Source organism: Gopherus evgoodei, chromosome 10 (genome assembly GCF_007399415.2).
Source record: "Gopherus evgoodei ecotype Sinaloan lineage chromosome 10, rGopEvg1_v1.p, whole genome shotgun sequence".
NCBI lineage: Eukaryota > Metazoa > Chordata > Testudines > Testudinidae > Gopherus > Gopherus evgoodei.
In genome coordinates this window covers 41,448,664-41,462,418 of record NC_044331.1, presented here as the reverse complement: position 1 = coordinate 41,462,418, position 13,755 = coordinate 41,448,664, and the positions used below count along the sequence as shown (strand labels likewise).

The 13,755-nt window shown below is 51.7% G+C and overlaps 1 protein-coding gene across 2 annotated transcripts in view; it reads left to right on the top strand.

Moving 5' to 3' along the window:
* The window catches only part of ZNF609 (zinc finger protein 609), a 154,337-nt gene that overhangs the window by 18,216 nt on the left and 122,366 nt on the right, over window positions 1-13,755 (top strand). The window contains exons 1-2 of one of the 2 annotated variants that reach the window (XM_030577022.1): window positions 5,842-6,266; window positions 11,128-11,994. In XM_030577022.1, the coding sequence (XP_030432882.1) occupies window positions 11,248-11,994 (747 nt within the window). In that variant the 5' untranslated portion in view covers window positions 5,842-6,266; window positions 11,128-11,247. Of the gene's footprint in view, window positions 1-5,841; window positions 6,267-11,127; window positions 11,995-13,755 lie in introns of those variants that run through there. The other variant, XM_030577021.1, reaches the window with a different exon arrangement.

The following is a 13,755-nucleotide window of genomic DNA, read 5'->3' as shown; positions in this document are numbered from 1 at the left end:
GCAGTGCCCTTTGCCGACTCTGACTACGAGTCACGACCAGGGCACTCTGGGTGTTACTAGGCCAGTCCTCGAGGTCCCCTCCCATTAACGCGTCAGTGGGCAAATATCGGTGTACCCCCACATCCTTGGGGCCCTCCTTAGCCCCCCATTTCAGGTGTACCCTTGCCACGGGCACCTTGAATGGGGTCCCGCCCACGCCCATCAGGGTCAGGTAGGTGTCAGGCACCATCCGATCTGAGGCCACTACCTCGGGTCGGGCCAGCGTCACTTCTGCGCCCGTGTCCCAGTACCCAGTGACCTTCCTCCCATCTACCTCCAGGGAAACAATGCACTCCTTCCGGAGGGGCAGCCCCGCGCCCACCCGGTAAACCAAAAACCCGGAGCCTGGAGCATCCACAGGTGGTACGTTGCCAGCTGCCTTTCCTGGGAATGTAGCCCCTCCTCCGATTGGGTTTTTACCCAGTCCACCCTCTGCGGGTTGGGTCTGCTTGGTCTGTCCCTGAGCTTGGGGCACTAGGCCCGTATGTGACCTCGTTGGCCACAGCGATAGCAGCCCATGTCTCGTGGGTCCCCTTGAGTGGGTCGGAGGGACCTGCCGCTGGATGTTCCCCTTTTGGGGGGGTTCTCCATAGGATCCCGCTGGGAGGTCCCATGATGACTCTCTCTCTGCATTGAGGCAGGCTTGCTCCTTCGAGACTCCTCCCTGCCATCCCGTGCCCGACTGTCCACAAATTGGTCGGCCAGCTGGCCTGCATGCTGTGGGTTCTCCGGCTTCTGGTCAATCAACCACAGCCTCAAGTCAGACGGGCACTTCTCGTACAGGTGCTCCAGTATGAATAGGTCAAGCAGGTGCTCTTTAGTTTGGGCCCCAGCTGTCCACTTGCGGGCATACCCCTGCGCCCGGTTGACCAGTTGTAGGTATGTGACCTCACAGGTTTTACGCTGACTCCGGAACTTTTTCCGGTACATCTCAGGAGTCAGCCCAAACTCGCGGAGCAGGGCCTGTTTGAACAGTTCGTAGTCCCCTGCCTCCGCCCCTTTCAGTCGGCTGTACACCTCCACGATTGTGGAGTCCAGTAAGGGGTTGAGAACTGCAATCCTGTCTGCAGTGTCAACCCGGTGCAGCTCGCAGGTATTCTCAAAGGCCGTCAGGAAGGTATCTATGTCCTCCCCCTCCTTACGCCGGGGCAGCAAGTGCTTATCAAAGCTCTTTGTAGGCTTGGGTCCCCCCTCACTCACCGCAGCCAGGGCCCCACTGCTCGCCAGCCGGGCCAGCTCCAGCTCATGTTTACGCTGGTTCTCCTTCTCCTCCCACTCACGCTGGCGCTGTTTCTCCTCATGTTTACGCTGTTTCTCCTTCTCCTCCCGCTCATGTTCACGCTGTTTCGCCTTCTCCTCCAGCTCTTGCCTCTTTAACTCGAGCTCCTCCCGTTTCAGCTCCCTTTCATATTCCAGCCGCATCCGCTCCACGGATGCCGAGCGTTGCCGAGAGGATCCCCTGCTGGGGCGTGAGCTTCGCTGGGCGGATCCCCTGCTGGCCGGGGGTGTCACGGTGCCCTCGGTATACATTGGGCTCCTCCCCGCCCTTCCCCTAGGCCTAGGAAGGGGGGGGTCTCGGGAAGCCCTCGTCCGCCGGCTGACCACTCCCAGCGGGGACAGACACTGGTGCCTGCGCTGCATCTGCCCGGCTGCTTCCCTCAGAGACAGGGCTCCGTTCATTCATGCGGTCTCCCTGCTCCAGCCGGACAATCAGCTGGTCCTTCCTGAGCCTCCCTGGGTGCAGCCCCCTCTGCTTGCACAGCTCCGCCAGGTCACATTTGCGCCGCTTGGCATACATCTTCCTGCTGGGCACTCACAGGCCGGGGTGCTCGCCGTTCCCCACGGTTTCCAGGGTGTCCCTTAGTGCACCAGCCCTTCTTGAGGTCACCACCTCTCTGCCAGGGTCGAGCTGCAGACTCCTCCGCCCCTGGGACCGCTCGCTGCAATCCCCCGGGGGACCCTGTTACTGCAAAGTCCTTCTCACTGGGCACATACTCCCAGGGGTTAATCACCCCTTCGTTTTACTGCTCCCTAGTCACTTACTGCAGGAAGCGCCGTCCACGGCGTGCAGTATATCCCACCACTGCCACCAGTTGTCACGGAGTGTGGGGGAGTCCGGCCCTGCACCCCTCTTCCTGGGACCCACAATGACTCTCGGCCAGCCAGTAAAACAGAAGGTTTATTGGACAACAGGAACACAGGTTACAGCAGAGCTTGCAGGCACAGTCAGGACCCCTCCACCGAGTACTTCTGGGCTTTCAGGGTGCTTGGATCCTAGCTAGGATACCCTGAATTCCGCCCATCCAGCCCCAAGCCCAAACTCAAAACTGCTTCCCTCCTGCCACTCCCTTCCTTTATCCCCTTCCCGGGTAAAGGTGTTGACCTTTCCCCTCCCTTACCTAGCTCAGGTTACAGGCTCTGGCATTGTCCATCCCCTAAAGTCCTCCCCTGCTCCCCCACTCTCCACACAGACAGTACCTACTGCATCACACCGCCTAAACACAGATTTGAAATATTCACCTTCCACTTCTTGGGAGCCATAGTGTCAAATCTAGCCAGCGTGGCTCAATCCTTTGTTTTCCTTCAGATAATCTGTTTTGCAATGAGGAGTCCGGTGGCACCTTAAAGACTAAGACTTTCCAGACATGATATTTTAAATGGATGCCCCTCTTTGTGGATATTGGACCTTATGATGCTTAATAAAAGAGAAGAAAGAGAAATATTTTATTATTTTTTTTAATAAAAAAGAGCAGACGTTTGCCCCAGTGTTATTCTTTATACTGTTTGGCTGTCATCCTCCACCCTACAGGCTACTGAGGTTGTGTTGTATAGATATAAAGTATATAATATAATTAATACAATATTTGATGCCTGCTTAATTGGAACAGCTGCTGTAAAATTGATTAAATCTAAATATCATGTGTGAGGATGTTTCTTGTTCAGTTGTGTCAATATTAGCATAAATTCTGCTGGAGAATGAATTTAGTTAGTGCCAAGTAGTTAAAAGAACTTGATCTAGGTGTTAAATACATTTGAGATGCAAAACTCTGGTCTTCTGCCACACAAATTGCCAGATGAGGCTTAAGAGGTATATTTTGTTCCCTGCACAGTAGGCTTTGGTCAAAAATTCCTGGGCTTAGGTGAAATCAGAGCCAAATAATTGCTATTCTTTAGAGCTATAAATCCCCGTAGCAACTTTTTTAAAGGAAATTCTGTGCCATGAACTCCGGTTAAAGGCAACATTGAGTGACTTGCTGAGGCCACGTCTACACTACAGAGTAAAATCGAAATTAATAAAATCGGTTTTATAAAACAGGTTTTATAAAATCGATTTTACGCGTCCACACTAGGGCACATTACTTTGGTGGTGTGCGTCCATGGTCCCAGGCTACCATCAATTTCCGGAGCGGTGCACTCTGGGTAGCTCAGTAAAAGAATGGGACCAATAACTTCGATTTCCGTCCACACTAACCCTAAATCGATATAGTAATATCGATTTTAGGGTTACTCCTCTCGTTGAGCAGGAGTACAGAAATCGATTTTAAGACCCCTTAAAATCAATTTTAAGTGCCTTGTAGTGTGGACGGGTACAGCGTTAAATCGATTTAACGCTGTTTAAATCGATTTAACGCTGTTTAAATCGATTTAACGCTGTAGTGTGGACCAGGCCTGATGGTTAAAAGAAAAGGATGGTTGACAGAACAAGGAGTAATTGTCTCGAGTTGCAGTGGGGGAGGTTGAGGTTGGATATTAGGAAAAACTTTTCACTCAGAGAGTAGTGAAGTACTGGAATGGGTTACCTAGGGAGGTGCTGGAATCTCCTTCCTTAGAGGTTTTAAAATCAGGCTTGACAAAGCCCTGGCTGAGATGATTTAGTTGGGGATTGGTCCTGCTTTGAGCAGGGGGTGGGACTAGATGACCTCCTGAGGTCCCTTCCAACCCTGATATTCTGTGATTCTATGTGTGGGCTTTTAACTCCTGCTTTAGTTCTTACCTCAGAAATATCAACAATGTCAAGACGGGTCTTCTTTGGTTTTGCTGAAGGATTTCTTGGGGGTTATGTGTTGGGAGTTCTTGGACCTCGACTGAAGGGATGAGAGGGGTGGAGATGTGTGTTGCAATCTTTAAGCACGAGAGTCTGCCTACTGTATTTTCCACTCCATGCGTCTGATGAAGTGGGTTATAGGTCAAATAAATGTGTTAGTCTCTAAGGTGTCACAAGGACTTCTTGTTGTTTTTTCTCTCCCCAATGTCTATTTGTCATTGGAGTTAAATAAACTAATAAAAACAAGCATAGAGTTTTTAAATAATCTGACTAAGCTTTTTGTGAAGTTTAGACCGGACTGGTTCTGAAATGACTGTATGTTACTGTATTTGGTGTTTAATAGGAAATTCCTCTTTGGATGTAATGGAACGTGGCTGTCAGGAAAGGCCGTATTTGAAAGTTATAACCCTGGGAGGCAGACTCAGGGTTGAGTTTTTAACCTTAACGCTGCATTTTCTGACTTGATGCTGAATTCCTCAGCTGAAAGTTGAATTAATTTTTTTTTAATGTAAAACACTAGTTGATGTTCAGGGGAGCTGTAAATTAAAACTTCCAGCTGACATCAGTGTGGACTTGGCTGTGGTTTCCTCCCCAAAGCAGCCTAGTGATCCATATGCAGACAAGGTTTTCTCAGAATGACTGTGCTGGTCTTTATCTCCCCCAACACCTCCAATTGCTTCCAGTTATCTGCTGCTCCTTGTCAAAGGACTGATTATAGCCAGAGGTGGAGGGAGACAGTAATGCCATATTCTGCACTTCTATAGTGCCTTTCATTCCAGGATCTCCGTGTGTTGCAAAGCAGACCCAAGAATGGCTTATGATCCAGATGCCATCCAAGGTCAGATACCTCTTCTAATCCAAAGGTGCAGCCGATGGAAGCAACATGTTCTAGCATGCATTGTTCTACTTCCAGCCAAAGGATCTGGCTGCATTGCATGCTGGGAGCTGTAGTTTTCATGGAGGTGCACCTCCATATTAAAAGAGGAAGGTGGTTCCATTTTATTCAAAGTGGGTTCAGTCTTCTTGCTCCTGGCAGGTTGCCAGTGTGGCCCTTGATTGGGCAAACTTTGGTGGCCCCTGGCCTTTTGAGAAAAAGCAAGTGACATGTTAGCTTCCCCTTCAAACTGTGCTTAATTCCAGAGTTAACAGCGTGTTTTGAAACCAGGACTTCACTGTGTTTTGGAACGTCTTGGACACCCACCGTGTGAATGCGATACAGGAAAACTACACCAGTTGGGTGGCAGCTCGCAGGGGTGTCATGATAAATCTTCTTTGTTTGCTTCAGCTGGACTGATATGTGGGGGAGAGCAGAACTCCCTCCCCTGCACTGTTCTTGATCTGAAAGCAGCGAGTGAGGAAGCTCCTTTGTGCAGATTTCTCAGTCTCCTCTTGTGCGTGCCAGCTGGCTCTTGTTCAACATTTTTTTCATCCTAGAGAGAGGGGGCGGGGAAAAAGGAACATCTTAAAAAGAAATCTACAAAAACGACATGGGAGTTACTTAAAAAAAAAAATCCAACCCAAACAAGCCAGGCTAGGGGATTACAGAGGTAGCATTAGGAGTCGAGAGCAGAGAGCTGGCACTGCAGCTCTGGAAAGGAAGGCGAGTCCCCTCTTGAGTTTCTTTAGTCGTAAAAGGAAATAAAAAAGGATCTTGTGTGGAGGCAACATATGGGGAAAGCTGTAGGCTGGCTGCCAGCACTAGATGGCGGGAGAAAGGGCCTGCAGTACAGCATCCTCTCGCATTTCTGCATTGTCCCACTTGGAAAACTGGGCACCCGTGAGGCTGGATGGGGCGAATAGTTGTTCCGTGCAGCGAGCAGCAGTTCCTACTTTGTTCTGACTGAGATTTTGCTCTTCTGATTCCACTCCTCCCTCCAACCGGTGCTGGGATTGCCTCTCACTCCTATCATTGGGGACTGCTGTTGGACAGATGGGTGCATTTGCTGTCTTGGACTTCGTCCAGTGAGGGCGAGCAGTTATTTGAAACCCTCCTCTGCTTTGGTCTGCTGTAGAGTGGCAGCCGTCTGGCCAGAGGAAACACCTCGCACAGGAGATTTCCCGTCGTCTTTGCTGTTCCTTGTTGCGGGCATTCCTGAAAGTTAATCAGGGTGAAAATTGCAGTCAGTCATGTCTGGAAGCCTCCAGAGGCTAATCCCGGAGCGCTGCAGATTCGAGCACATGGGTAGGAGACAGTCTCTTTATGTGTGGGCTGGCTGACTTGCTGCCAACGGAATAGCTTGCTTCTGGTTTTTGTCACCCTTGGGCGTTAAATCCTTCCCTGTTTAGGTTTTTCTGCCTCTTGCTCCACTACAACAGCTCAGAAGGAATGCAGGCTCCTTGGGTTTACAGAGCATCCGTTGGGGGTGTATTCCAGCACGAAGAGCCCTGGCTAATGTGGTTTCCTAGGTCTCCGCCTGGTGCTGGTGTGTTTGAAATGCTCCCTGTCTGTTTGAATAGCTTTCTCTAGGTGTGTTTGCCAGTGGCTGTTAGCTCAGAAAGTGAACTTTCCGGTTTGTCTCTAATGCGTTGGCTCTTTCCCAGTGCATAGATGTGGATTGTGGAGGTTCCAGCACCAAATGGAGCTGAATTATTCATGTCTGATACTGTTTGTGTGCAGCATTCCCCAGTGGATAACTGTCTCCCTGAAGAACCTCTGCTCCAGGCCCTCTCTTAAAATGCCTTGTTGGCAGGTTTCCAGCCTCACAGGTGACCACATGCCTTTTCTGTTGTGTAGGGACCAAGCCTGCAATGGGAGGAGGTGAGGGGAACACTAGCTGTGGCTGCATAAGTCCCTTCACTGTTTTCTGTTTTTCTGTGATTTCTTTGTCTCTTATCCTTCTCCCAGAAGAGGCGGAGTTTCTGATGGGCACCTAATGGGGGCAACTTGCCAGGAACCAGAGGGCTGTGCATAATGGGCATCAGTAATCAAGTTGTAATGAGAGCCTTCCTGAGTATGGAGGGGCAGCCTGTGATGAGTACGGGTCCCAGTTTGCACCGCTTGCTCTGCCTCAAAGCGTGTGTTGCAGCCAGGACCTGTAGTCTGCACAGGCTGCATTCTCTGTGTCAGTAAAGGTGTCCACAGAGCCAGGCTGTGTTAGTGTCTCCTGATGCGTGTGCTGGAAATTCCCTATGTCCTCTAGTTCAGTTGTCAACCAGCACAGTGTGAGGGGTGGACATGATCAGTGCCCCCTAAAGTTCTCTGCTTTGTCTTGTTTACAGGGGTTTTCTCTTCTTTATTCGTGCTGAGGGACAAGTCCTGCCTTCAGTTACACTAGTACTATCTCATGGGTGAGGCAGAGGGCACAGTGTGCATTGGGTAGTGTAGTTTGAAAAGGAGAACTTTCCTGTGGGCAGACCTACCCCTGCTGGGCACCAGCTCATCAGCCTTTTCAGGCTGTTATAGATAAATGGTCAGTGGCTCCTAGTTGCTTGGCTGCTGTGAGTCTCACTGAGCGCCTGACCCTCTGGGGGCTACATGTGTGTTCATTCCAGCTCCGCCCTGAATCTGTGATATTCTTCCTAGGCTGAGAAGCCACATCAGTGAGCTGGCAGCTCTTCATCTATGGGTTGCTCTGTTGGAGTGGGAACAAATCACTTACCATCTGATGGCTAAGGTTGAGTTGGAACCTGAAGGATAGAAATTGGGGTGTGATTGGGACTGAAAGATTGTGCTGAGATGAAGAGGGATGCTTTAGTTTAGCTGTCAAGTCATTCTGTGTACGGTAGCTCTAAAACATCCCTGCTGTTGGATGCCAGGGGAGATTTTCTCCAGTGAGGGAGGTGTCTCCATCTCCTTTTCAGCTGGGTTCTGTCCTGAATAGCACTTGGAGTTACTTTGCTTTTCCTATCTTTAAAAATACAGTTGAGAGGGCATAGAAATGAATCAAGCAGGAAGCTCACTGATCCCATCATAGTGGCCAAGAGCAAAGCACAGGCTTATGGAGCTGTACATGTGCTGTCCTTATTGTCACATGGCTACGTGAACTACAAGTCCCAGCATGCAATGCACTCTCTTGGTTACATGGCCTTACTCTTGTATCAACATGGAGTTTTGCATGCTGGGACTAATAGTTTTTACAGACTGCACCTCAGTATCAAAAGGAGGGGGGACAGCTACTATGTGGTCTGTTGGACATGAATCAGGTGCAGTCCCTTGGAGTCCAGACAAACTGTTTAAGAGGCCATTGGTGTAGGGTAGCTATTGGGCACCTCGATGGGAAGGCTGGTCTGTATTTCACCAATAGTGCCCCATAGCCATCATCACCCAGCAAAACCTTGGTCTGTATGTGCCTTCTGCACGTGGGAGTAACAGAGGCTTTTGGACAAAGGCTTGTTACTGTATTTATCTCTGTAGTGCCCTGGTGGGATACCGTGCCCCCAGTCCTTGGGCTTATCTCATCCCCAAGAGGGGCCTTTGTGGTCTAACAGCTTGGGCAGTCAAACTCATTATTGGCCTTGTGCATCTGGACAAAGAAATTGCTGAGGGCTGGCAGTACAAAGGCGATTCTCTGCACGTGGTGCCTGTGGTGGCCAGAAGCTGGGGGCTGGCAGGGAGGTTTTGTGCTGCTTTGGATGTGAAGAGCTTCTCCTTGTTTTAGTGGGAGGCTGGGGGGAGTGAGGTGAATTGATCATTGCACATCTCCGTCCCTCCCCCAAGCTGATCCGTGCAGGGAGCAGCCTGTTTGTGATCTCAGCTGGAGGAACAAAGCACAAATGGCACTATCTGGCAGGGATGGACCGGGAAAGTGGCTCTGGAGGGGCAGGTAGATCTGAGCAGCTGGTGGGTTAGAGCTGAGGATGCTGACTGTTGTGCATGCTCCAAGCTGGGAAGTGGATTACCTGGTGGGGTGGGGGGGCTGGGGCAAGGGAAGAGGGAGGCAAGAACCCACATGGCGGCTTTTGAAAGCTGTTAGTGACTCCAATGCTGCATGCAGCGTTCTCCTGATTCTGCCCTTTCTCTGCCATTGAAACAAGAGGTCAGTGCTTTTCATTTCCAGCTCGCGTGTTAGCCCCTGGCTCCTGGGGTTAAAAATCTCTGTAATGACCTGTCAGAGAGTGGATTATTAGGTGTACAGAGCCAGCGATGCTGTGGGGAGCAGATGGAAAATGGTCTGGCTGCTGCAGCCTGTCTGATGAAAGACTCCTTGGCATTTTTACAGTGTTTGTGTCTCTGAAAACGCACCGCGAAGCTGCTTTCCAGGCTCCTGCCTGCTGGGGTTTAAAAGAGAATGTATTTTTTTAAGTCACCTGCTTTTGGAGTGTTGCTCAGAAATAATCCTGTGGATCTGTGGGCCGTGCGCTCAGCAGGAGGAGGAGGACAATGGCACTTGAGAGGAACTGCATTGAGAGGGATGGCCAAGGGTTTCTTGGGAGAGCCTGGAGAGGGGTTTGCTGGGGCTGAGAGCCTGGCTGCTGGGAAGAACGCTGTTTCCTGTGTTAATTATGACTGGTAATGCAATTGCCACTAGCTACTTTCTGTGAGTGACTCTGGGGCTTCCCCCCCCCCCCATACTACACAATTGCTTCCAGGGAAATGTGCAGTGCAGAGATCTGAGTGTCGGCCCTGGCTTTAGGGCGTTCCAGGGATGAGGGAGAAAATGCTAGATCTGACTGGGGGGACAGCAGAGCGAGGACATATGCAGTGACAGCTTCCTGCATGCAGTGCTGCCAGTGCCCCTCAGACCTGATTTCAGTCCTGGCTCCTACACAGCACTGCCCATGCCCCTCAGTCCTGACCTGCAGTCCCCCTGCTGGTCCTGACCTGGAAGCCCTCACCCCTCTTCTGGTCTTGGGCCTGTCCTGACCAGTCAGTTGTGCTGGGTATTGTGTGGTGGCTTTCGAGTGTGGGAGCTCTAAAATGAGCTGGCATGCTGTGGTCTGTCACTGGAGATCGAAGGTGAGCTCTGAGCTGTGGGGACAGAAATCTTGTCCCTGCCATTTGGCCCCTGGCTAATCCTGATGGCTCTCACCTGGTTTTAACATTGTGCTCATTCTGAGGCTAGATGTCGGATTCCCGCCAGGGCACTAAACTTCCCTGGTAGGTGACTCTGGTCTCATGCTGCACAGTGTGTGTGGGGCGCACTACTCTGGTCAAGGTTCCCAAACCCCACCCCTGGCCCTGGGGGGCACAGAGGGGAGGGGTCTGCCTCCATCCCCGGGGCTGCGTGCAGGGAGTACTCGGTAATTCAGAGGGAAGTGGCAAGCAGGGAGCGAGTAAGTAATGTCTTGTTGAAGCTGAGAGCTCTGACCTGCCGGGGCCTGTATCAATTGAGGGAGCGATGCCAGATGGCAGCTTCCACAGGGGCAGCCAGGGTGCTAGGGCCTCTTCTGAGGCTGTTAGGGGCCAGCAGGATGGTGTGATGAGACTGTGGCAGCCAGAGAGCAGGCCGGTGAGTTTCATGTAGCAGGTCACTTTTCCAGGGCAGTGCCTGTGGTGGGGGCTGGAGGGATGGGGTGTTGCGGATTTTTCCCCACACACGCAGTGGGCTCCGGTCAGCTTCAGTGTCTGAAATTGTGTACGTTCATGTGAGTATTTCTTTGGGGTGAAGCAAAGTAGATGTGGGCAGCTGTGCCCATGGGCTTGCGTGAGCTAGTAATAGAGCACAGGTCCCTGAGTTGGTCGTGGGGTGTGTTTGTGTGTGAGAGAGAGAGCGTGACAGCGTGTGAGGGCAAGTTCAGCTGTGTGTGTGTGGGAGATGGGTGAGTTCAGGCTCCATGTATCTGTGGTGGGTGTATGTAAGAGAGGGGGTGAGTTCAGGCTCTGTGTGTGTGTGTGTGTAAGGGGGCGGAATGGGTTCAGACTCTGTGTCTGGTGGTGTGTCTGGGGAGAGTTCAGGCTCTGTCTCTGGTGGTGTGTGTAAGTGAGAGACAGCGTGTGTGTGTGTGAGAGAGAGTTTAGGCTCCATGTGACTGTAGTGGTGCACAGGTGCCTGTTGAGCCCCTGTAGTGGTGAAGGTGTGTGTGTGTGCCTGTTCCAGGAAGATCACTCGAACAGGCTTCCCCGTGTCGCTCTGTGTAACACCTGTTCTTGCTGTCCCTTTCAGCGATGATGCCGTCACCTGGGCAGACCCTGACTGAAGGCCTGAGGACATAGCTGCAGCTGCTGCCTGGGATCCAGAGGCGGGGAAGAGCCTGGAACTCTAAGGTGGGCTGTGAACTCTAAGATGTCCTTGAGCAGCGGAGTTTCCGGAGGGAAAGGAGTAGATGCGAACCCTGTTGAGACGTACGACAGTGGGGATGAGTGGGACATTGGAGTAGGGAACCTCATCATTGACCTGGACGCTGACTTGGAGAAGGACCAGCAGAAATTGGAAATGTCGGGCTCCAAAGAGGTGGGGTTGTCGGCCCCCAATGCTGTGGCCACGTTGCCTGATAACATCAAGTTTGTGACTCCGGTGCCAGGCCCTCAGGGCAAGGAAGGCAAGTCCAAATCCAAAAGGAGCAAGAGTGGCAAGGACAGTGGCAAGCCGGCCCCAGGAACCTCTCTGTTCACTCCTAGCGAGGGGGCCAGTGGCAAGAAGGAGGTTCAGGGACGCTCTGGAGATGGCGCCAGTTCGGGCAGCCTGGTGGCTGCTGTCATCCCGAAGGGCACTGAGAAGTCGGTTAAAGCATCTCGCAGTGTGGCCAGCTCCAAAAAGGAGAAGGAGGGTAGCTCATCCAAGAGCAAGAAGGAAAGGAGTGAGGGTGTGGGGGCTCCATCAGAGAAGGAGCCCAGTGTGCTCCAGCCTCTCGCCCTGGCTGTGAGGGTGGGACAGTACGATGCGGGCCAAGGGCCAGAACCTGCTGCAGCTGAGCAGCTCGGGAGTATAGCTATTGACACGGGAGCTGCGCTCAATCCTTTGGGAATTAAATCGGAGATGGAGGATGGGGAAAGTGAGTGCCGGCAGCTGAAAAAGGTCAAAGCAGAGAAGGTAAGAGGCAGGCTAGTTGCCACCCTGCTGGGGTGAGGTGGAGGGACATTGCTGTGGAGAACAGGCAGCCTACGCAGCCCCATGTCTGCTCCCCATTCCAGTGGAGCAGTGCTCTGTACATGTTCTTCCCCTAATGCTTTGCCAGGAGCAGTGAGACTACTCCCCTTCAGCAGCAGGAGATGGAGGCAGTTGCTTCCAGTGTCCTCTAGAATGCACAGGTCTTGCTGCATGTGCTACACTAGGTTCTGGTGAGCTGTAACGGGATGGAACTGGGAACAGCAAAACGTAGGCTGTATTTTGGGCAAGCTGCTTGCCAGCAAGATGCATAGGGCCATGAAATGGCTCCCTGGGCCAAAGGTGAAAGCCAGTTCTGGCCTCTTTAAAATGGTCTGTACAGTGAAGAACTGTCCTTACTTAGCCTCTGGGAGATGGAACTCTCCAGATCCCCAGTCCACAGCTTTGAGTCACAAGTGTTTGAGATGAAGGAAGAGCATCTTACTATCCACTGGTCCTGTGTAGGATTGTTACTGACAGTCAAGTTCTGGTGTACTTCGTGGCAAGCGGGGAAGCCAGGGTATGTAGTTTGTGTTTTGTAAATGAGAAGAGGATACAACTCTTTGCTTCCCCCTTTGTGGGAAGGCTGAAGGTGACTTGAGCTCCTAGCTCCCCAGGAATCCTCAACAGCCATGAACTGCATGCCTGAATGCACCAGAGCCTGTGATACTGGAGAGCTGTTCTGGGCAAATGGCTGCAGTTGAGGTCTGGCGCTAAGTAGGCTCTGTTGCTGATGGTACCACACGGGTGCTGTGCTGCCCTGATCTCTGCTCCTCCCACAGATGAGCTTGGTTAATTGATGACAAGGTACGCCAGCTTGTTGTGTTTTTGGCTTGGGATGTTCGGGTGCAGGGCCCTGCACTCTCCATTCCTCCTGCAGTCAAGTGGGGCAGACGTACTGGCTCTCTGAGATGCCTGATTGGCTGGGGGTGCTCTGTGTGGGCTCACCTTGTGTTGAGCTGGTCCCAGCAGCTTATGTATAAATTGATTTCTCTATAATTACATCAACTGCAGCAAGGGAGATGATGTCCATATGTAAGTGTTAATAAGTATAGAATCTGTCCCAGGGTGTGGCAGAGAAGCTGGAGCTGGCCTGCTCTCATCCCTGCAATGCCGGGTGGGGTCATGGGGCCTTGTTCTCCCTCTACCCAGGCCTGCAGTTTGTACATTGGCCTAGTGGTACCTGTTGTCATCGTCAGCATGTGGGCATCAATATGTCTGTGGCGATGGGCAGTTTTCCATGTTAAATGCTATTTAGCATTGGCCTACACTTGTGGCAGCTTTTAGAGATTGTCATGGGTGAGCTGGCAGGGCAGTCCTGGGGGTGAGTGGGTATTGCCCACAAACTACCCCCTTCTCTTTCAGATCAGCCTTAGGTTCTAAGATTCTGTTGCCGCTCTTGGCAACAAACATGTCTGGGTCTGGGGCTAATCCGTCCACAAAATTGAGGCTGTGGAAAATTGCGGGCTTTCTTCCTGCGCAGCTCCATGATCCTGCTGCCTTGTTCCTGCTCATATGATCTTAGATTGCTGTGACACCAGTGGGAAAACCTCTTCCTCTGGCTGCCATAGGCAAGTAGTTTAACTCATGAGTGGCCTTGTCCTTGCAAGATCTCTGCTGCAGTGTGCAGGATGAGCTGATACAGCTCTTTGGAGGCATAAGACCATTCCAAGACCTGGCTCTAGAGGCTTGCCTGCACTAGAGAAT